Raw genomic sequence first — 21,385 nt, forward strand, 5'->3', positions numbered from 1 at the left:
TCATTTGACATGAACTTTGTCATATTTCCCTGTATTTTGGAATTAGAACTGAATGAACTAAAAATTATGTAATAATTAGTTCATTCAAAATAATTCAAAATTACTATATCCAACCATCAAACATTTCCTACCATAGTTTTCAATCAACCACACCACATATACTAGGTATTAGTACCACATAGCAGATCAATGACAAATTGCTTAACCTATAGCAAATCTTTCAGCTGATTGAATAATGCCTTTGTAATCCTCATGAAACACTTCAAATCTCATACACCATTCCTACCTGCAAGATCTTACGTGGGGGGATTCTGAGCGTGGCGACAGTAGACCTGAAGTTCTTCTGCAAGAACCTATATAAGTTATTGATGACGAAATGTCGCCACCAGCCACTGCTTTGACTCGCCTGGAGTATGATCCTTCCCAACACAAACATTGCTCCACTGTTCAGTGCAGAATCTAGCATTTCTGATTCCTGGGCATCCTCGGCAATCTCTTTTAAGGATGAAACAACTGATGCAATGTATTCTTCCCCCTCCATACTGTGCTTGTCCATATAGCCGTACTGGACTAAGCACCTGTACACACCTTCTGAGCCCAATTTGGCTACAAGAAAGCGTTCCTCTGGGAGGACAGATCTCACTGGTAGTATTCTCACAGTAACAAACACCATAACTTTACGGAGACTACTTACATGTTGCACATAATGCCGTACAATTGGCGGGATTCCATGAATCAAATCAGTGCAAAAGAAGCATATCCCCGAGACCCGAGTGCTGCATGCTACCAATTGATTGAATTCAACGCTATCCATCTTCTTCACTGCTTCATACTCGCTCTTCTTGCTCCTCCCATATGTCCAGGACAGCGTGATCACTAAGAAGAAGGCAGAAATTGCAAAAGGAACCCAGCCACCTTGTGAAACCTTGTGCAGTAAGGAGGTCATATATACACCTTCAATACCGATGAAGACCATGAGAAATAACAATACAAGGAATACGTTGGTCTCCCAAATAACTAACATCACGACAGCCATGAGGAATGTTGTGATGAGCATCACCCATATCACTGCCACTCCTGCATAAAACAAGAATCATGTCCAAATTAGAGAGAGGTTAAAGATGGCAGTTCAGGTGTTATGTCCTTAGCAAAACAACAGAGTATCTTAATTTTATTTTTTTCTTCCACTCCCTCAGGTCTAAATTTTATTTTTCCTCCTTGCCTTCTATGCTACTGGAACTATTCCTTTGGTTATATTCATGATGGTAACAAAGACAAGAAATCACTGAATTGCAAATGTCGAATGATTGATAAGGGAATAGAACAAACTTGACTTGACAATCATCAGACTGCATTTCCTACTTACCAAATGCATTTCCTATCTCTGCACCACCCTTGAATCCTACTGTTAGTAAGATACAAGCAATCATCAGAAAGTAGTTCACTTCAGGGGAGTAGACTTGGCCTTCATACTTGTCTGAGGTGTGTCTCATGGTCACTCGTGGGAAGTAACCAAGTGCCATAGATTGCCTAATGATGGAGAAACTTGCTGATATCAGTGCCTGGCTAGCAACAATAGCAGCAAGGGTAGCCACCACAAACATTGGCCAGAATATGGGTTCGGGCACAGAGCTATAGAATGCAGTGCTAATCTTTTCAGGGTTCTTGATCAAAAATGCAGCTTCACCGGCATAGGCAAGGATCAATGCAGGATAAACCAAGGTTGAGAAAGCCAGCTGCAGACAAATTATCAAGGTTTAGCTAGTCAGGAGATACAGTAGTCCCAATGCAAGTTTATAAGATGATCATAATTAACAGTTTACCTGAATTGCATTCTTGTTGAAGTGACCCAGATCAGCAAACATAGCTTCTGCACCTGTTTATTAATTTATAATTCAAAAAACATTCCATGTGTCGAATATTAGCTAGTCAAAAAACTGGAGCAAGTACTGACCTGTTATGCATAGTGCGATTGAACCCAGGAGCTCCCACCCTTTTGTATGGTTTCTTGCAAAGTAATAGTATATGTAATGTGGTGAGAGTGCCTTGAGGACTGATGGGTAAAATTTGATGATGTTATACACTCCAATGGATGCAGTGAATCCAAACCAAAGTAGCATCATGGGGGAGAAAGAAAAGCTAACTTTGCTTGTCCCATATCGTTGAAAGAGGAAAAGAATGAGTAGGATGACCACCGAGAGGATGACAACAATATCTGGAGCAAGTAAGCTTCAGAATTTCAGCGGAGAATTATTTGATATTTGATTTAGGAATAAAGAGAGCAACAATAGGAAAATGAGATATCCTAGAGAGAGAGATCAAAGCTTGCCTTGTGTAATCTTCGAGGATCTTGATTGGATTCCTTGGACAGCAGAAAGAACTGTAAAAGGAGATGAAAAAAAGATATTATGACAGAAATGGATAAATGCTATAAAAGCAAGTTCTCGTGCACACAAGAATATATATGCATTCTATATGGAAATTTAACTTAAAATATTACACAAAATAATGAAGACACAAAGTTCATAAAAAATCTATAATTTCGATCATGTCATTGGTTTTCTTGCTTCAAGTACGAAAAGGTCAAGCAAATAATTAACTACCCCCCCCCCCCCCCCCCCCCACCCACCCAATTTTTTTTTTGTTTTCCCCTAGTATTTCTAACAGATTGTTTCTATATTTTTGTTCAACAAATGCAAAACAGAGGATACTAAATCATATACATAGCGGTTGAAATCATTTTGCAGGAATCTTTCAGCATAAGAATCTAGTATGTTTCATACACAACCATCTATATGAGTATATCTAAATGGTTCATGGTATAGATGCACCAAAATGCTCTGTCCCAAAGAAAACAAGAAGACTTAATTACAAAATCTACAAGAGTTTATTTAATTGATATAGGTCTCAAATTAACTTAGAATAAATAAACTTTTGATCATTAATCTTCATCTTTTTATATTGTATTTTATGATACTTTCAAGCCACCCTTGCTTGCTTATTGAACTACAAATCTGTGCAATTCAGATGCTCTGTTCTAGTCATAACTGTTGAGAGTTAAAAGGGTGTGTTTTAGTTATAGATGTGTCATATTTTTCCAATGCTTGATGATTCAATAATGAAAATATATATTGTTATCATTTTATTTCCTTATACCAATCATCTTGTGTAATTTAACTTCCTTGTGCTGCATGGGTACTTGTATCTAAAAGTGTCAACATACATAAATAGGTAAATGCACATACCAGCGGATCTGAATAACCTGTTTGTTTGTCCTACTTTTCTTGTGATCCTTGCAGAGGATATTTTCTTTTAGGGCTTTCATTCTTAACTGTTTCTGGTTTGCGTATTGTGTATTTCTGCTGAAGTGTAATCTTCTTTTCCTTTTCTTTTCTTGCCTTGTAACCTACTTGGCTGCAAAGGCTTTCTCTGATTCATTTTATATTTCATGAAATGAAACATGAAATGAAACATGGTGCATCTGCCACCATTCAGGTAAAAAAATTAAATATATGCATGGATACGAACTCCAAGAGAAGATTTGCAGCTGGATTCTTTCTAACTATTTGTGTATGCTTGATTCAATGCATTTTTTCTCCCCTCTTCTTTTCCTTTTAACCATCTTTCTTTGAGCACATAAGAAAGGTACCATGCCTCAGAAACAGGTTGATGGAAGGTATAGGCCAAGTGACATCAAACACCAATTACTAATTCTGGTTGGTTTTGAATTTGATTTTAAAGTAGTATTTAGTTTCAGAGGTTTACCAAACTCGAGTTTAGGTTGAGCTATTGCCACTTATTTGCACACAAGTATCTCCATTCACAGTGAAAATGAAATCAATAGTGATAAATACCTGAAATCGCAGGAGTAAGGGCTCCATCACCAATTACCATACAAGTTCCAAGCAATACTATGACAGTAATCACAATCTGTGCTATAGAGTTCTTCTCCAAGAATTTCTGTGCCTTAGACTGTAATCCACTGCCTTTACTATGATATCTCAAGTTAATATCCGAATCCAACCTTGTACTTGGCATAATCATCTTGCCTTTGAAATGTATATTTTGGCGCAACAAGGAATATAAAGCAAAAGTGCCACCTATATCCAGCAAACAAAGTAACGAAATAGTTGACCAAATAAGAACATAAATTATAATGCAAATGGGTGAAGATAATAAACAATTGATCTGAATCTACAAAATATCATATATCTAATTCCCAAACAAACTTCTAAGGCTTCTCTAGTTTGAAACAAGAAGATTATTTCTGTTAAACCAGAGATGGTCAACAATTAAATCAGAAAAGAAAATTCATGATGCAAGAGAAATTATCGGCCAGTTGATATATTTAAAAATAGATTTTTTGAAGACTAAAATATTGTGCATGAATAAATAAAATATATGTCCTTGGTATTGCATACTAAACTATTATCCTGTCTTGGTGATTTTAGATAATTAAATAAGAAGCTCTAAATATAGAGAACGTTAGATCAAATTAGGCATTACCAAGGAGAAAAACAGAAGCACCTTTCACTATACTCTCCTTTTTTTTAGTAAATGTACCATTAATAATTAGAAGCATAAAATCACAAAAAGTAAATTTATTGAACAAAGGACAAGAGCCATTCTCAGATTACTACTATACATTCACCTTCTCTATGTTCTTTAGCATGCAAGACTGTCATAACATGTTTGATAAGGACCATCTAGGCCAATGTATAAGTTTCAAGAAATAATAGAAAGAAAATATCGAAAGATGCCGTGTGCCCCCCAAGTATCACCATGCTTGACCCTTGGGAGTTGATAGCAACATTTGCATATTGGCGAACTATGGTTCTTTTTTTTTCCATAAAAATTATGTTTCTCTTGAGTGCAGGTAAGTGATCGAGGGGAACCTAACCCCAGTATGTAAAAGTTGAATTTGAGTGTAGTTTTTGATGCCATGTTTGTTGACTACAAATTTTAACTTTCATTGTCGTTACGCATGACCATCCTATATTATCGTGCAAGCTTACCAATGGTGCTGGGCTTCAGCTCAAAAGATTTGTCATTGAACACCATAAATTTGTTGTTCTTTGGTTACATGCATACTTCAACCAATCTGTATAATTCTTCAAAAGAACAGGGATGAAGTAAACAGATGTAAAATTATGTCATAATTGTTTGCCTTTGTTTATGATTATTTTCAGTCTCTTTCAATGCGATAGCTAGGAAAGATGAGAGGTAATTCAGCATAATCTTCTATTTGTATTTCTTATCCAGAAAAGAAAAATAATAAGCAAAAGTAACACTTCTAAAAGCACGCAAAAATAAAAAAATAATAATTCAAAATATACAAAAGGCAGTGCTAAATCAGGTAAGAAGTAATATGATTTTTTAGTTAATGGCATCGTCTTACCTTCTCCGTGATCATCAGCATGCAAGACTGTCACTACGTACTTGATTAAACCCAACATCGTCAAAGTCCAAAAGATCAAACTCAATATACCGAGTATATCCTCTTCCGCCGGGTTCCGCAAGGTGATAGAAGAGAAAACGTAGAGAGGAGAAGTTCCGATGTCGCCGTACACCACCCCAAGCGATTGATAGCTTAGCAGCAGCGTTTGCATCCACGTGAAATTCTGTAAAATTTTCCATCAACATCACAGTTCGCCCCAGTTGGTTGAGATTTAAAACGAGAAAGTAGATGAAAAGAAAGAGGTTGAGATTTAAAACATACAGTTCGTTGGCGTTTTGGGATCTTGTACGTGTTGCCGAAGCTAAGTATTCTTCTTGCCTGTTCTCCACCTTTTTTAGGGCTTCTACTCTCGATATATACGACGGCCTTGCCTCCTTCTCTTGCCGCCTCCTGTTCTCCATCTTCATTAGGGTTTCCATCGTCGATATCTACGATGGCCTCGCCTCCTCTTGCCTCCTTCATCTCTGATCACGAGAGATCAACAGAGACACCGGGAGGCATGCGCGCAGATCAAGATTTTCTGTAAAAGATAAGAGAAAGTTGGGAGGCGCTAACAGCGAACAGCGTATATATCGGCACGATGAGGAGGAGACGAGGGGGCATCGACGTCCCACGCCGACTCCGCGTGAGAAGCGACGGCTGGAAACTTTATTTTGTAGGGGACACGGGTTTCATGTCTATCTCGGAAGTTCGGGAGAGAGAGGAGTCCGATTTCATCATAGCCGTCCGTGCTCGGGTAAAAAGCTTAAAGATCGAATCGAATGGAATTAAGGGTGCGAACTTGTATTTGTAAAGTCCTTCGTAGAATGGAATTTGACCTTAGAAGGAATTGGAGAGGGAATCCTACAACGATACAGGAGCGGCCCCATAAATTTGAGGCCTAACACGAATCCAATAATAATAATAATAAATATATTTAGAAATTATTTAGAGGCCTCAATGCATTAATAGCTAAAAGTTTTTTTGAGACCTCAATGCATTTATAGTCAAGAGTCTTTATGCTGGAGCCTTAAACGACCCTGAGGTGCCTCATCAGGCATCATTTGTGATTTCTATCATTCTCGCCGAAACTGGCTGCTGAACTATCACGGTTGCCAAGAAGGCCAACCGCCTCATATCACTCTGTGAGGAGGTAAATAGCAGGTTGGGGCCATCGTCGGCTTCTTCGGACTGCTACCCGATGAACAACGCCAAAGTTAGAGGCACTCTTGAAGTATTAAAACACGGATTTTTTTATATATTTAATTTTTATGGATTAGAAGATTAGCCTGATTATTTATTATTCTTTATTTTGAAAACTACAATGCTCAATGAAATTTGGAGTTTTTATATTCGGTTCATTTTTTTTACTTTATGGTACTCTACGTAATTTTTTTAAATTTTTCAATATACATAATAGTCTCTTAGTTTAGATTCCCCTTCTATATAAAAGAAAAACAGAAAACTAATCTATAAATTCATGATATGAAGGTGTGTCTTTTTAGTTTTTCTTTAAAAAGAAGAGAGTGGTCAAAGCTTGATATGAAAAATGTTGGAATTTGAATGGATTTTTAAAGATTTTAAAGAGGTATTAATAAAACAAAAAGATTTGTAACCCCCAAAGTTTTAAAAGAATTATTTCAAATTCAATTTGGAAGTTTCAAAACTTCCCATTATCTTTCATTATGGCCTTAATGAGGCCATAAGTATTCAACCGTCATGGTTGGGTTACAAAAGGCCTATATATATGAGAGTCATTTCTTACACTAAAAAAAGAGAGTGAAAAAATACAACAAAAAAAGTCTTCTTCTTCCTCATAGTCTTTCCCAACTTTCATTTTCTCTTTTACAATTACCTATATTATTTTATATTTTGGAAAACCGATATAGACTAGGTAATCTGCCTACTACAGACGTGCACTATAGATTAGGCCCCTGTGAGTCGTTTGGGTTGTATCTTGGAGTCGTCGCTGACCGCCAATACCTGCACGTGGGGAGACAACAACGGCTTTAGGACAGTGCGTCTCTTGGCGTGCCTCTCATACCTCACAGGCCAGATATTTTCTTACCATTATTTTAATATAAATGTTAGATTTCCTTTTTATGTGATTTAAATATTTTATGAAGCATCTTGCTAGATCAATATTTTATTATAATTGTTAGATTTTCTGTTTATGTGATTTAAATATTTTACAAAACATGTTGCTAGATCAATATTTTATTATAATTGTTAGCTTTTCTGTTTATGTGCTTTAAATATTTTACAAAACATCTTGCTAGATCAACATTCTAAAGCCGTTGTATTGTTCCATCTATATATATATATATATATATATATATATATATGTGTATTCTGCAACATACATTGTTGAACACTGTTCTTGTTCATTTCTGATAAAAAAACAGTTTACTGTTTAACTAAAGAAAACAGTTTACTGTTTAATTAAAAAAAATAGTTTACTGTTTTACTGTTTTAATAAAAAAAATTGTTTACTGTTTTAATCAAGAAAACAGATTACTGTTTTAATTAAAAAAACAGTTTACTGTTTAATTAGAAAAACAGTTTACTGTTTAAAAAAACCAGTTTACTGTTTAATCAAAAAAAAAACAGCTTACTGTTTAATCAAAAAAATAATTTACTGTTTAATTAAAAAATAGTTTACTGTTTTAATAAAAACAGTTTACTGTTTAATAAAAAAAATAGTTTACTATTTAATATAAAAAAATAGTTTAATAAAAAAAATAGTTTACTGTTTAACTAAAGAAAACAGTTTACTGTTAAATTAAAAAACAATTTACTGTTTTATTGTTTTAATAAAAAAATAGTTTACTGTTTTAATCAAGAAAACAGATTACTGTTTTAATTAAAATAGTTTACTGTTTAATTAAAAAAACAGTTTACTGTTTAATAAAAAAACAGTTTACTGTTTAATTAAAGAAAACAGTTTACTGTTTAATTAAAAAAACAGCTTATTGTTTAATCAAAAAAATATATATACTTTACTGTTTAATTAAAAAATAGTTTACTATTTTAATAAAAAAACAGTTTACTGTTTTAATTAAAAAATAGTTTACTGTTTAATAAAAAACAGTTTACTGTTTAATAAAAAAATAGTTTACTGTTTGAGAAAATAGTTTACTGCTTTAATAAAAAAAAACAGTTTACTATTTAATCAAAAAAATGGTTTATTGTTTTAATTAAAAAAATAGTTTTGGCTAAGATATATATATATATATATATATATATATATATATATAAGGAGGAAAAAATTAAAAGGAAAAAAGTTTGACTGATTAAAGTTATAACAAGTTTTGGAAGATCAAAAGAATTTAATTAGAATAGTTAAAAACAAACTTTTAGGATTTTAATTTCCGATAACAATTTGCTTCAAGCAATAAATGATCATTTTATGAAGATTGTAACCATTTGCTTGCAAGTATTAAACCTATTTGGTGATATTGGTGTTGTTTTTCTTTACAATTATTAGTAAAGTTATTGTTACATAGTATATTATTAAGAGATACTCTTAGTAACATCTTATTTATATTTATTCATTAGTGACATTATTATTATTATTTTCCTCACAAATGAATACTCTACTGCTCTTTTAAACTTTAAAATCTTAGAGTTTAAAATTTAGAATGACAAATATGGAAGAAGCTAATAGTATTAAGCCCGAAAAATTTAGTGGACGAAATTTTCGTAGGTGGCAAAGACAACTTAAATATTGGTTGACTGTGTTAGGACTTGTATCTGCAATAGAGGAACCACAGTCTAATCTAGAGTTACCTTCTCGAATGACTAATGAGCAAGTAGAGTACCACTGCTATAATAGAATACTTAGTGCTTTGTCTGACCACCTTTATGATGTATATCATGCCACTACCTCAAGTGCAAAAGAACTTTGGGATGCTTTAGAGGCTGAATATGGGATGATGATGCTGACATTGATCGGTTTACTGTTTCAAATTTTAATAGTTATAAAATGGTAGACAATAAACTAGTGAGAGATCAAATTCATGAGTATCAAGAACTTCTGAGAAGAGTTGAGAAAAAGAGAACCAAATTTAGTGAAGATTTTAAAGTCTCCTGTCTTATAGATAAGTTGCCATTATCTTGGAATGATTTTGCTAGAACCCTTAGGCATAAACAAGGAGAGTTAACTTTAACCCAAGTCATAAACTCTCTTAAATTTGAAGAAAACATAGAGCCAATACTAAGAAAGAGGATGAAAAGACCTCTTACGAAATTTGGAAGAAAAGAACACCTAATCTTAAAATCTTGAAAGTTTGGGGGTATTTAACAAAAGTAGCAATCCCTGAGCCTAAGCGAAAGAAAATTGGGCCTAAAACTATAGATGATGTCTTTTTAGGGTATGCTCAAAATAGTAGTGCCAATAGATTCTTAGTTATAAACTCTGAGATTGGTGAAATTTCAAATAACATAGTTATAAAATCTAGAGATGCTACCATTTTGAATATATATTTTTTTATAAAAATAAAATTTCACAACAAGTAATTGATAAATCATCTATTAACGATAAACCTTCCACTAGTACAAGTGCACCCAAGGAACCAGAACCACAATTAGAGTTAAGGAGTAAAAGGTCTAGAATAGAGAAAATTTTGGAGACGAATTTTATACTTTTTAACAGAAGGAGATCCTACTACCTATAAGGAAGCCATGTCTTATTTAGATGCTCCATTTTGGAAGGAAGCTATACAAAGTGAGATAGAGTCTATTATTCAAAATAACACTTGGAAGTTAACTAATTTACCTCTTAAAAATAAAGCTATTGGGTGTAAATGGGTGTTCAAGAAGAAGTTAAAACCTGATGGAACCATAGACAAGTACAAAGCCAAACTAGTGGCTAAAGGTTTTACATAAAAGGAAGGAATAGATTACTTTGATACATATTCACCTGTATCTAGGATAACTACGATTAGAATTTTAATTGCCTTAGCATCAGTGCATAACCTAGTAATTCATCAAATGGATGTTAAGACTGCCTTTCTAAATGGAGACATAAATGAAGAGAGATATATGAAGCAGCCTGAAGGTATTGTAGTTAAAATGTCAAGAACATAAGGTTTGTAAGTTAGTTAAATCCTTATATGGTTTAAAACAGGGGCGGCCCAATGCATTTGGGGGCCTAGGGCGAACTCACTAAATGAGGCCTTTTTTAAAATAATAATAATAATAATAATAAATTTTTAATAAGTATAAAATACTTTAAAAATTTATTTAAAAATAATCCGTCTAGCTTTTTGAGATGCAAAATTACTAATCAAACTTTTGTACTCAAGATTCATTAAAATATTATTTTCAATCGATAATATAGCTAATCCATTTAATCTTTCTTGTGACATAGTTGACCGCAAATAAGTTTTTATCAACTTTAATTTTGAAAAACTTCTTTCAGCAGAAGCAACTGTTACAGGTATTGTTAACAATATCCTATAAGCAATGAATGCATTTGGAAAAGAATCTATTTTTTTAATAAAACTTAAAGTATCAATAGGAGTACTAGTTTCTATTTGTAAAACTTCTTTTAAAACATTTAACTCCGAAAACAGATCAAGACCATCAATATCAGAATATTCACCGTGCTTTAAAAAGTTTTCAAGATTAAGACAACACTTTTTCAAATTCTCTTCATTCAAAGATTTTAACTTTCTAAAATTAAACAAAAAACCAAAAACATCTTCATATATGGTGAATTGTTCAAACCTATTTTGAATTGAAGAAATAGCTTGATCTACTATATATAAAAAGTAATCAATTCTAAAAAATTCTTCAGCTGATCTTGTTGTTTCATCATTACTATTTTCATCAAATTATTTTTTTCTACGGATCACACGTTTTTCACGAAATATAGGTTCTATTTCCATTTCATTTGCAATTTCTTTAGATGAATTCAAAGCATTCATGAATCCATTTTTCCTATAACTTTTCAAATAAGAAAGAAGATTTTTTAATTGATCTATAGCAACATCAATATGCATGTCTTCAGATTGTAAGTTCTTACTAACTGAATTAATAGCAAACAATATATCATACCATATATTCATGCCTAACAAGAATTCAAAATTTTCAATCTCATATGTAGCTAAACATATAGCCTCACTCTTTATTTTAGGATCTTCACTAGTTTCTGCTAATTGAATTAAGGCATCTCTTATTTTAGGAGCTTGATGTTTAATTGCTTTGACACTTTCAATACGACTTTCCTAACGTGTCTGTGACAAAGGTTTAAGAGTTAATGTAGATACATTATCTTGTAAAATTTTCCATCGTTTTGTAGAAGAAGAAAATAAGGTATAAATTCGTTGTATTACTCCAAAAAAAGATATAGCCTTAGGACATGAGTTAGCAGTATCACATAATACTAAATTTAAGTTATGACATCCATATGGTGTATAAAACGCTCTAGGATTTATATCTAATAATCTTCTTTGTACACCTTGATGTTTTCCTTTCATATTAGATCCGTTGTCATATCCTTGTCCTCTTATATCATTAACCTCAAGTTTATATTTTTCTATTATATTTATAAGTGCACCAAAAAGGCCTTTTCCAGAGGTATCATCTACTTCTAAAAATTCTAAAAAATATTCTTCTATTTTTACTGGACTTGTTGAAATATCCACACATCTTAAAACTAGAGTCATTTGTTCTTGATGGCTTGCATCAGGAGTGCAATCAAGTATTACAGAAAAGTATTTTACTTCTTTAATCTTTTTAATTATTATAGTTTTAACTTCAAATGCTAACATTTGAATCAATTCATTTTGAATCTTATGACCTAAATAATGATTGTGAATTTCACCATGTTGAATGCGTCGAACATGTTCTTGCATTACTGGATCAAATTCTGCAATCATTTCAATAAGACTTAAAAAATTTCCATTATTATTTTGATAGATCTTTTCATTCTTTCCCCGAAATGCTAAATTATTTTTTGCGAGATTTTTTACGACAGCAAGAATTCTCAATAATACTTTTTTCCAATGATCTTTCTCTTGGTTTATTTGTTCTTGGAGACTTTTGTCGATTGTCTTATTTTTCAACAATCTTACTTCTAAATTAATCCACTTATTCATGCTAGTAATATGTTCACTAGTTATTTCATGATTTTTGAGTATAACACCTAGATTTTTCCAATTCCTAGTTCCTTCATTGACTAAGTGACTCGTGTTAGGTGTTGAATCAAATAATTTACAACAAAAGCAATATATCCTATCCAAATCCTTTGAATACACTAACCATCTTCTATCATGTTTTTCACCATTAGGTAATTTACGAATATAATGTAGCGTAGAGAAGTGTCTATTATTTTCATCCCTAGGAAAATGAAGATCATAATCTCTAATTAGACCTCTTTCCACTAATAGATCTCTCAACTTTGTATCGATTTGTTTCCATTGACCAGGATCGTATATATTTGTAGAAATAGAACTAGTTTCATTAAGCTCTACACTATCCTTATTTATTCTATCTCCTTCTAATTTCTCATTGTGTTCTTCACCATGAATATGGTTGTCAATTTCATTTTGTTTCATTCTTTCCATGTCATCTTCTAGTTCCATTTCAGGTGCTTGTTCTATTGCTAATTTCTGAGTTAAACTTGATGTGGTGTTTTGCTTGTTTGTGACAACAAATCTATCTAAAGCTCCTTTTTGAGATTGAACGAGTTTTTCGATTTTTCTTTTCTTTTTAAGTTTTTCATATCCACATTCATATTTTCTATTAGACATTTGAATCTAAAAATTATATTATCAAACAAAGCAATTAAGATAATCACTATAAACAAATCAAAATACAAAAGAGTCGAAATGATAAAATTTGATAATGTCAAGAAAAACGAACTCAAGCTCCGACAAGCGGTATTGGAGACCGACGGGTGGAGTTGAAGAAGAGACCGAAGACGCAACCGTCGAGATTCAAGAACGCCCAAGATGCAAACTATTCAAAAACGGTAAGATGAAACCAACAATCAAAATTAGAAGAGAAAAATTGTAACAAAATTATAAGAATTGTAACAAAATTAGATGAATTAGAAGCAGGAGATTATAAATTAAAAAAGTATGTTTCTTTAGAAACAAAAAATAGTGAAGAAAATTTTATTGGAATAAAAAGGGGATCAAACTATCCTAGTATAACAGGCTAACAACACCTGGAGCCCATTCAATCAGAAATTCTCCCTTCACTGCTCCAGAAGATTGTTTTCGTTAGTTATAATTCTATGTAACTATGTAAGTTGTGGAGGCCATACATGAGATGATAAGTCAATAGTTGCAACTTGCAAAGCATAAGAATGTTCATGCTGTTTTCCATCAAATTCTCCTACTAACTATTAACAGCTTCTACAGTTCTACTAACAAATAACCTATTTGCTCGAGGTGCCAAGGCTGCAAGGCATATCGATCATAAGAAGGATCCCATGAGCTCTCCAAGCTGACCAATTTTATAAAGAGAAAATGATTAAAATTACATGATAGATTACATGATAGATGAATCCAATGGACTTTCGGACTTTCCCATCCTTTGCCTAAAAAATAGAAAGAAATAACATATGGTTTACTGGTTTAGGCATTTCATCAAACATCTTTAAGCCAGAGAGAGACTTACAAGTTACAACTCAATTGCAGTGCAGGCTGCAGCAGCGAGCGCCGAGCGGGTTGACGACCTGATCTGCTGATCACCTGACGTGAAGAAATCAAAAAGATGGGGTCGCAGTGTCGCACCGTCGTCCGTCGCAATCTCACAGACGTGAGTCAGGGGACGGCCGGACGGGAGCCCGGAGGGAGGCGAGGAGGTCGCCGGTCACGGGATGCCAGGGAGGCGGGGACGACGGGGAGGCAGAGCCGCAGAGGAGACGACCTCGCCGGCTTGCTGGTGCGGCGAAGACTTGCAGGCAGCCAGGCAGCCGGGAGGGAGGCGAGGAGGTCGCGGCCTCGCGGGATGCCGGGGAGGCGGGGCGGGGAGGCAGAGGAGATGACCTCGCCGGCGAGGCAGCGAAGAGGATTTTAAAGTTTAAAGGCTTGGGCCGATGTTGCAGAGGATTGAGGAATGAGGAGGAGTGGAGCTGTGGAGGAGGATGATGAGGATTTTAAAGAAAAAAAATGATGAGCGATGGCCGATGGGATTGGGACGGGAGTCACCGTTCACGGAATGGCGTCGCGGCGAGACACCCTCACTCCCTCAGTAGCTCAGGCCTCAGGTGTCTTGTCGTCGAGGTAGCCGTTGCCTCCTGCCGTCCTGCGGCCCTGTACTGTACACTATAGGCTGTACTCTGTAGCAGTGTAGCTAGGAGTGGCCGAGACTGCCGAGTGGGACTGTGGTTGTGGGAGCTGGAGCCTGGGACGCTAGGATTAGGAGTCGCCCAAGGCCCCGGCTTGAAGGAAGGCCCCCTCCAGACCGGCAGATGCCGTCATGCCGTCATGCCTAGGTCGCCTAAGGCTTGGGCCGCCCCTGGTTTAAAACAAGCTCCTAAACAATGGCATGAAAAGTTTGATAAAGTGATCTTAGAATATGACTTTAAGATTAATGAATATGATAAGTGTGTGTACTGCAAAGAGAGTAATGGAGAACATGTGATCTTATGTCTTTATGTTGATGATATATTAATATTTGGGACAAATTTGGAGATAGTAAATGATGTTAAGTCTTATCTTTCTAGAAAGTTTGACATAAAGGATTTAGGAGAAGCTTATGTAATTTTAGGAATGAAGTTGGAAAGAACACCTGATGGAATTACTCTTAATCAAACCAGTACAATAGAAAGGATGTTAAAAAATTTTAATTATTTTGATTGTAAATCTATATCAATACCATATGATCTAAATGTGCATTTGAAGAAAAATAATGGTGAACCGATATCTCAACTGAAGTACTCACAAATGATTGGATCATTGTTATACATGTTGGGAACCCGCCCATGCCGCTGATATTTCAAAAATTTTTCAGATGGCAGCGGAATCGGCATGCACGGGTTCGACGTTCATCGCATGAACGTTGTTTCGAGACCTTTCGTAATTAGGTAAGAATTAAGACTTTTAAAACTATTAGGAAGATCAGATCTTCACCTTGCGCGGGTAGATGATCACCGCAAATCTGAATTCGTGGTTTTGGAAGAGGGTTCGCTTGAAGCCGTTCAAACGTCCGGCCTCTACGGGTATCCACACGAAGCAGGATCCGATCCAAGCTCTCTATCTCACCGGGGTGCTAGCTCCCTTGCAGAGATAGCTTTGATGGCTGATGTCCTCTCTTTCAATCAACTCTTGATTGCACTAGAGAGGAGGAAGAAGAAGGATCTTGAAGAAGAAGAAGAAGATCAAATCCCTTCGCAGCCTTCTTTTCTTCACACGCGCTGAAGCCAAGGAAGAAGACCAAGAGGAGGGAGACGCCTCCTCTTCTTTTCCTTTGCTGATGGCGGCTGAACCAAGGGTGGAGAGGGAGAGGGTGGCCACGGCTTGGAGGAAGAGGGCTCTTCTTCCTTGGGGCCGGCCCTAGTCCTCCTTTTATAAGGAGTGGAGCTCCTAACAATTAGGAGCTCCAAGACAATCTTCCAAAGAGGGAAAGGGGGCGCCGGCCCCTCTCTTCATGCCGCACACAAGGAGAGGAGGAGGGGCGTGATCCCTCCTTCTTGTGTTGCCCTAATCCTCTTCCAAAGAGGATTGGGTGCCTCTCTTATGGTTAAGTCCTAATCTAATTAGGATTGACCATATTGGGTTCAATCTACGCTAGTCCTAATCCAATTAGGACTTGAATGAACCATGACTCAATTGAACTCTTCAATCCTAATCCAATTAGGAGTCATGTTGATTCATTAGATTATTAATTAATTTAGACTTAAGGAATCCTAATCCAATTAGGATTTGTTTAATTTTAGTCCTAATCCAATTAGGACTCTATTTGAATCCGAAGTCCTAATCCAATTAGGATTTCTAGGAATCCTACTCCAAGTAGGAATCCAATTTTAATTCAAAATTCCTAATCTCATTAGGATTGTAGGAATCCTATTCCAAGTAGGAATCCCAGTCCTACTCCAACTAGGATTCCCAGTCCTAATCCAATTAGGACTCTAGGAATCCTACCCGAAGTAGGACTCTTGTTTCAAGTCCAATTAATTAATTCCCTTTGTTCCTTTCTTCAACTTCTTATCAATCAAATTGATTACTTGTGATTCCTAATCACGATTTCAACCATCGGATCGGTCAATACTTCTAGTGTGTGTGACCCCATAGGTTCTATTCTGACTGGTAGTGAGATATATTGTGATCTCTATCACTATATCATTGAAAACTCCTTTCAATGGGTTGGAACGATTCCAACTCAACTCATTAGGGTTTATCGATCATCAAGATAATCCCTATGAGTCCCACCATCCACCAGTGACACCTAGCAGCATGTAGTGGCTACCCAGCAGAATGGAATGATGAACCTCTAGGTGCAGTTAACATGTGATACAGTCCTACTATCGTGGATCCCTACAGGACGGAGGTCATGGACAACTCGTCAAACCCCATCGTCTGTCATATGTCAAGATTTATTCGACTTGAGTTCGCTAATGGAAAACTCTTTTTCCACTTTATATTACTGCCCTGGCCAAGGTCTTAGAACTCAGTCTAACAAATCACATAGGATCACTCCTCTTCTATCAAGGTCGATAGATTCCTTATAGGTGCATACCCTACTCCTACAGTGAACTTACTGCAGCCAATCTACACTGCATGGACCCATATGGCTAGAGACCATGTATGTGTGCAGTCAAACTACAATAACCTCACTGTGAGTAGCCGAAGCACCGCAGGTCAAAGGACCAGTCACACTACTGCAACATCAAGCAAGTCACTGACGAGTGAATAGACATCCAAGTGACTTCTTGTCTTGGTCACGCTCAGTACCCTTGTTCTCTAACAAGCACCTGCACTATCACTTCAGTGTCCCTACACTGTGGACTCAAGTCTCGTCCATCCAGAAGGAAAGTGATCTGTGCACTGATCGGATCGATCACCGTCCTCGTGATGATCCATTGATCAGGAGCATTTAGAAATTAATCACCAATGATACATGCCTTAAATTCTCAACTCTTGAGAATATGTATCATCATCTTATTAATTCCTTGGACGATTCATAGACACATAAATAATATGAATGAAAAGATGCCTTTTATTTATTCAATAATAAACAGTCAAGTACAAAATTATGTGTCAGCCAAATTGGCTTCTAGGGCATACATCTAACAATCTCCCACTTGCACTAAAGCCAATTGGTCATATATCTTAGGCCCATCTTCTCAAGGTGGGCTTCAGTCTTTTGCTGACTCAGCTGCTTAGTGAACGGGTCTGCCACGTTATCCGCGGAGTCTACTCTCTGCACCTCTACATCATAGTCGCGTATGAAATGGAAGCGCCGCTCTATGTGCTTGGACTTCTGATGAGACCATGGCTCCATAGCTAGTGCTATGGTGCCAATGTTATCGCAGTAAAGTGTTATGGCATCTAATGACATTACACCTAACTCTGCAATTAACTTTTAATCAGAAGGTTTCCACTGCACCCTTAGATACGGCTTAACATTCAGCTTCTAAGGTAGAATCTATAATGATCGGTTGTTTGGAACTCTTCCAATTTACTGAACCACAATTACACATATTCTGATGTAGACTTTCTATCATCAATATGTGTGCATCCTTCTACCTTCAACTCTGATCTTCTCCCAAAGACCAAGAACATGTCCTTAGTTCTTCTCAAGTACTTAAGACTGTTCTTCACAGCTATCCAGTGCTTCTTGCCTGGATCTGACTGATATCTGCTTGTGACACTCATAGTAAGAGCTATATCAGGTCGTGTACACAGCATGGCATACATGAGGCTTCCTATTGCCGATGCATAGGGAATCTTGCTCATGCGTTGAATCTCTTCAGATGTGTTGGGGCACATCTTCTTGGAGAGATGAATTCCATGTCTTAGGGGTAAGAGACCCCTCTTGGAGTTTTCCATGCTGAACCTCTTCAGCACCTCCTCTATGTACATTTTCTGTGAAAGGCCAAGCATCCTTTTAGATCTATCTCTATAGACCTTTATTCCCAAAATATAGGATGCTTCCCCAAGGTCTTTCATGGAGAATTCTTTTGACAACCAGACCTTGACCGAGGTTAGCATGGGAATATCATTCCCAATCAGGAGAATGTCATCTACGTACAACACGAGAAAAACGACAGAACTCCCACTAACCTTTTTGTAAACACACGGTTCCTCTTCGTTTTCGATGAAATCAAACGTTTTGATTGCGTCATCGAACCGAGTGTTCCAACTCCGAGATGCTTGTTTTAGTCCATAGATGGACCTTTGCAGCTTGCAGACCTTGTGATCTCCATCACTGGAAGTGAAACCCAAAGGTTGTTCCATATAGATATCTTCATCAAGATATCCATTCAGGAAAGCAGTTTTCACATCCATCTGCCAGATTTCATAATCATGAAATGCTGCAATGGCAAGCAATGTTCGGATGGATTTTAGCATGGCTACAGGTGAAAAGGTCTCCTGATAGTCAATGCCTTCGCGTTGACTATACCCTTTCGCCACAAGCCTTGCCTTATAGGTCTCTACCTCTCCATCCGAACCTATCTTCCTTTTGTAGATCCATTTGCATCCAATAGGTACAATACCTTCTGGTGGATCTACTAAGGTCCAGACTTGGTTGGAATGCATGGAGTCTAACTCTGACTTTATAGCTTCCAGTCATTTCTCGGAATCGATATCAGATATCGCCTCGTTGTAGGTTTTGGGATCCTGTATGTGATCTCTATCTCCCACTAGGAACATTTCCTCGGTATCCTCTTCTAGTATACCTAAGTATCTATCGGGAGGATGGGAGACCCTACTAGATCTACGAGGTGGTTGAGGGACATCGTGCACTGGCTCTTTATGAATGGGTTCTATAGGATCCATGACTCGTTGCTTTTCAGAGATTTTCTCTTCAAGCTCAATTTTCCTCCCACTGCCTCTATCAAGGATAAACTGTTTTTCCAAGAAGATGGCATGACGGGTCACAAACACATTGTGATCCTCTGAGACGTAAAAATTGTATCCTAATGACTCTTTAGGATATCATATAAAACGAGCACTTATGATCCTAGCCTCTAACTTGTCTGCCTGTAGTCTTTTGACGTGGGCCAGACATCCCCAAATCTTGAGATGACCCAGACTTGGTTTCTTACCATGCCATATCTCATACGGTGTGGTAGGAACGGATTTAGAGGGAACTCTATTCAATAAATAAATCGCCGTGAGTAAGGCATCTCCCCAAAGGAACATAGGTAAATCAGTGAAGCTCATCATGGACCTGACCATGTCCAACAGGGTCCGATTCCTCCTCTCTGACACCCCGTTGAGTTGAGGTGTACCCGGAGGTGTCCATTGTGAGACTATGCCGTTTTCTTTGAGATAGTCCCGGAATTCCCCACTAAGGTATTCTCCTCCTCGATCTGATCGAAGAGCCTTAAGAGGTTTTCCAGTTTGTTTTTCTACTTCATTCTTGAACTCTTTGAACTTTTCAAAAGACTCAGACTTGTGTCTCATAAGATACACATACCTATACCGTGAATAATCATCAGTAAAGGTAATGAAGTAAGAATAACGTCCCCTGGCTAGCACATCGAATGGGCTACATACATCTGTATGTATTAGGGTAAGTATTTCAGTGGTCCTCTCCCCATGTCCTACAAAGGGCAGTCTAGCCATTTTTTCTTGAAGACAGGAATCGCAAACTGGATATGACTCGGAAGTCAATGAGCCGAGAAGCCCATCTTTATCCATTTTGTTCATCCTATCCTCTCCAATATGGCCAAGTCTGAGGTGCCACAAATATCTTTGGTTTATCTCATCTCTGGATCTTTTGGATCCTTTGGCACTCACATCTTGCTCGGTAACATTCACAGATACATCCATATGTAAATGATAGAGACTGTCAATCATGAAACCACGTGCGACTATTTTATTTCTCAAATAAATAGAACAGCAGTCTTTGTTAAATGTAAAAACATGACCTTCCTGTGCTAGACATGAAACAGAAATCAAATTTCTGCTAGCAACAGGTACATAATAGCAGTCTCTAAGTATTAAACTAAATCCAGACGGTAGTCGCAGATGGTAGGTGCCCACAGCCACAGCAGCAACTTTTGCCCCGTTGCCAACCCGAAGGGTTACCGCACCTTCCGCCAGCCTTCTACTTTCCTTTAGACTCTGCATGGTAGTGCACAGATGAGCACTAGAACCAGAATCTATAACCCAACTAGAAGTAGAAGAAACCGTTAGATTAGTTTCAATTATGAGCAAGTCTATACCTTCTGAAGGTGTGTCACCTTTCTTGTTCTTCAGGCTCTCGAGGTATGAAGGACAGTTTCTCTTCCAGTGGCCTTCGACATTGCAGTGGAAACATTTTCCTTTGTCGTTAGCCTTTTTCTTTTGAACTTCCTTCTTTGGCTTCTTGTCTTTCTTCTGCTTCTTAGCAGGCTTCTTTTTCTTCCAAGTAGACTTTCTCTTGGAACCAGAAGTCAACTCAGCAGCAAGGACATTGCCCCTTGAACCTTTCAAGGCTCCCTCAGCAGTTACCAACATGTTGATTAGTTCAGTCTTAGTGCATTCAATCTTATTCATGTGGTAGTTTACTATAAACTGACCAAATGAATCAGGAAGTGACTGTAGGATCAAATCCACTTGTAATTCCTTGTGCATGTCCATACCGAGCTTCTCAAGCTCCTCTAGGTCCTTGATCATGGTCAGACCGTGATCATGGACAGACTGCCCCTCGCGCATCTTCGCTTTGAAAAGCCTCTTGGACACTTCAAAACGAGCTGTGCGACTCTGCTCACCATACAACTCTTGCAGGTGTGCCAGTATGTCCCTAGCAGTCTTTATATTTTCATGCTGGCATTGGAGT

The 21,385-nt window shown here is 36.8% G+C and overlaps 2 protein-coding genes and 1 pseudogene across 2 annotated transcripts; all 3 read right to left on the reverse strand.

The window, feature by feature from the left end:
- Window positions 1-34: 34 nt before the first annotated feature.
- Window positions 35-6,205, reverse strand: LOC103695823 (potassium transporter 26-like). The gene is made up of 8 exons (XM_017847037.5): window positions 5,720-6,205; window positions 5,399-5,621; window positions 3,855-4,100; window positions 2,330-2,380; window positions 1,955-2,215; window positions 1,824-1,876; window positions 1,367-1,736; window positions 35-1,077 (listed from the first exon to the last, which is right to left on the reverse strand). The coding sequence occupies exons 1-8, from the start codon at window positions 5,918-5,920 to the stop codon at window positions 263-265; spliced, it is 2,220 nt and encodes a 739-aa protein (XP_017702526.2). The 5' UTR covers window positions 5,921-6,205; the 3' UTR covers window positions 35-262.
- A 4,360-nt stretch (window positions 6,206-10,565) lies between these two features.
- LOC148699718 (uncharacterized) lies at window positions 10,566-11,508 on the reverse strand (annotated as a pseudogene).
- A 143-nt stretch (window positions 11,509-11,651) lies between these two features.
- Window positions 11,652-13,026, reverse strand: LOC148699719 (uncharacterized). Its single transcript, XM_088712890.2, has one exon. It carries the CDS (start codon window positions 13,024-13,026, stop codon window positions 11,668-11,670), a length of 1,359 nt encoding a protein of 452 aa, XP_088569016.2. The 3' UTR covers window positions 11,652-11,667.
- Window positions 13,027-21,385: the final 8,359 nt, after the last annotated feature.

Source organism: Phoenix dactylifera, chromosome 16, assembly GCF_051530095.1.
Source record: "Phoenix dactylifera cultivar Ajwa chromosome 16, Ajwa_hap1_PhDact_Kaust_v1.1, whole genome shotgun sequence".
Classification (NCBI taxonomy): Eukaryota; Viridiplantae; Streptophyta; class Magnoliopsida; order Arecales; family Arecaceae; genus Phoenix; species Phoenix dactylifera.

Excerpts from the sequence above, each read along its gene's own strand:
- LOC148699719 (XM_088712890.2), bottom strand. The coding sequence starts at position 13,026 with ATGGAACTAGAAGATGACATGGAAAGAATGAAACAAAATGAAATTGAC.
- LOC103695823 (XM_017847037.5), bottom strand. The coding sequence starts at position 5,920 with ATGAAGGAGGCAAGAGGAGGCGAGGCCATCGTAGATATCGACGATGGA. Across the intron at positions 4,101-5,398 it reads TGCTGATGATCACGGAGAAG|GTGGCACTTTTGCTTTATAT; the intron begins GTAAGACGATGC and ends TGCTGGATATAG. Across the intron at positions 1,078-1,366 it reads AGAGATAGGAAATGCATTTG|GAGTGGCAGTGATATGGGTG; the intron begins GTAAGTAGGAAA and ends TGTTTTATGCAG.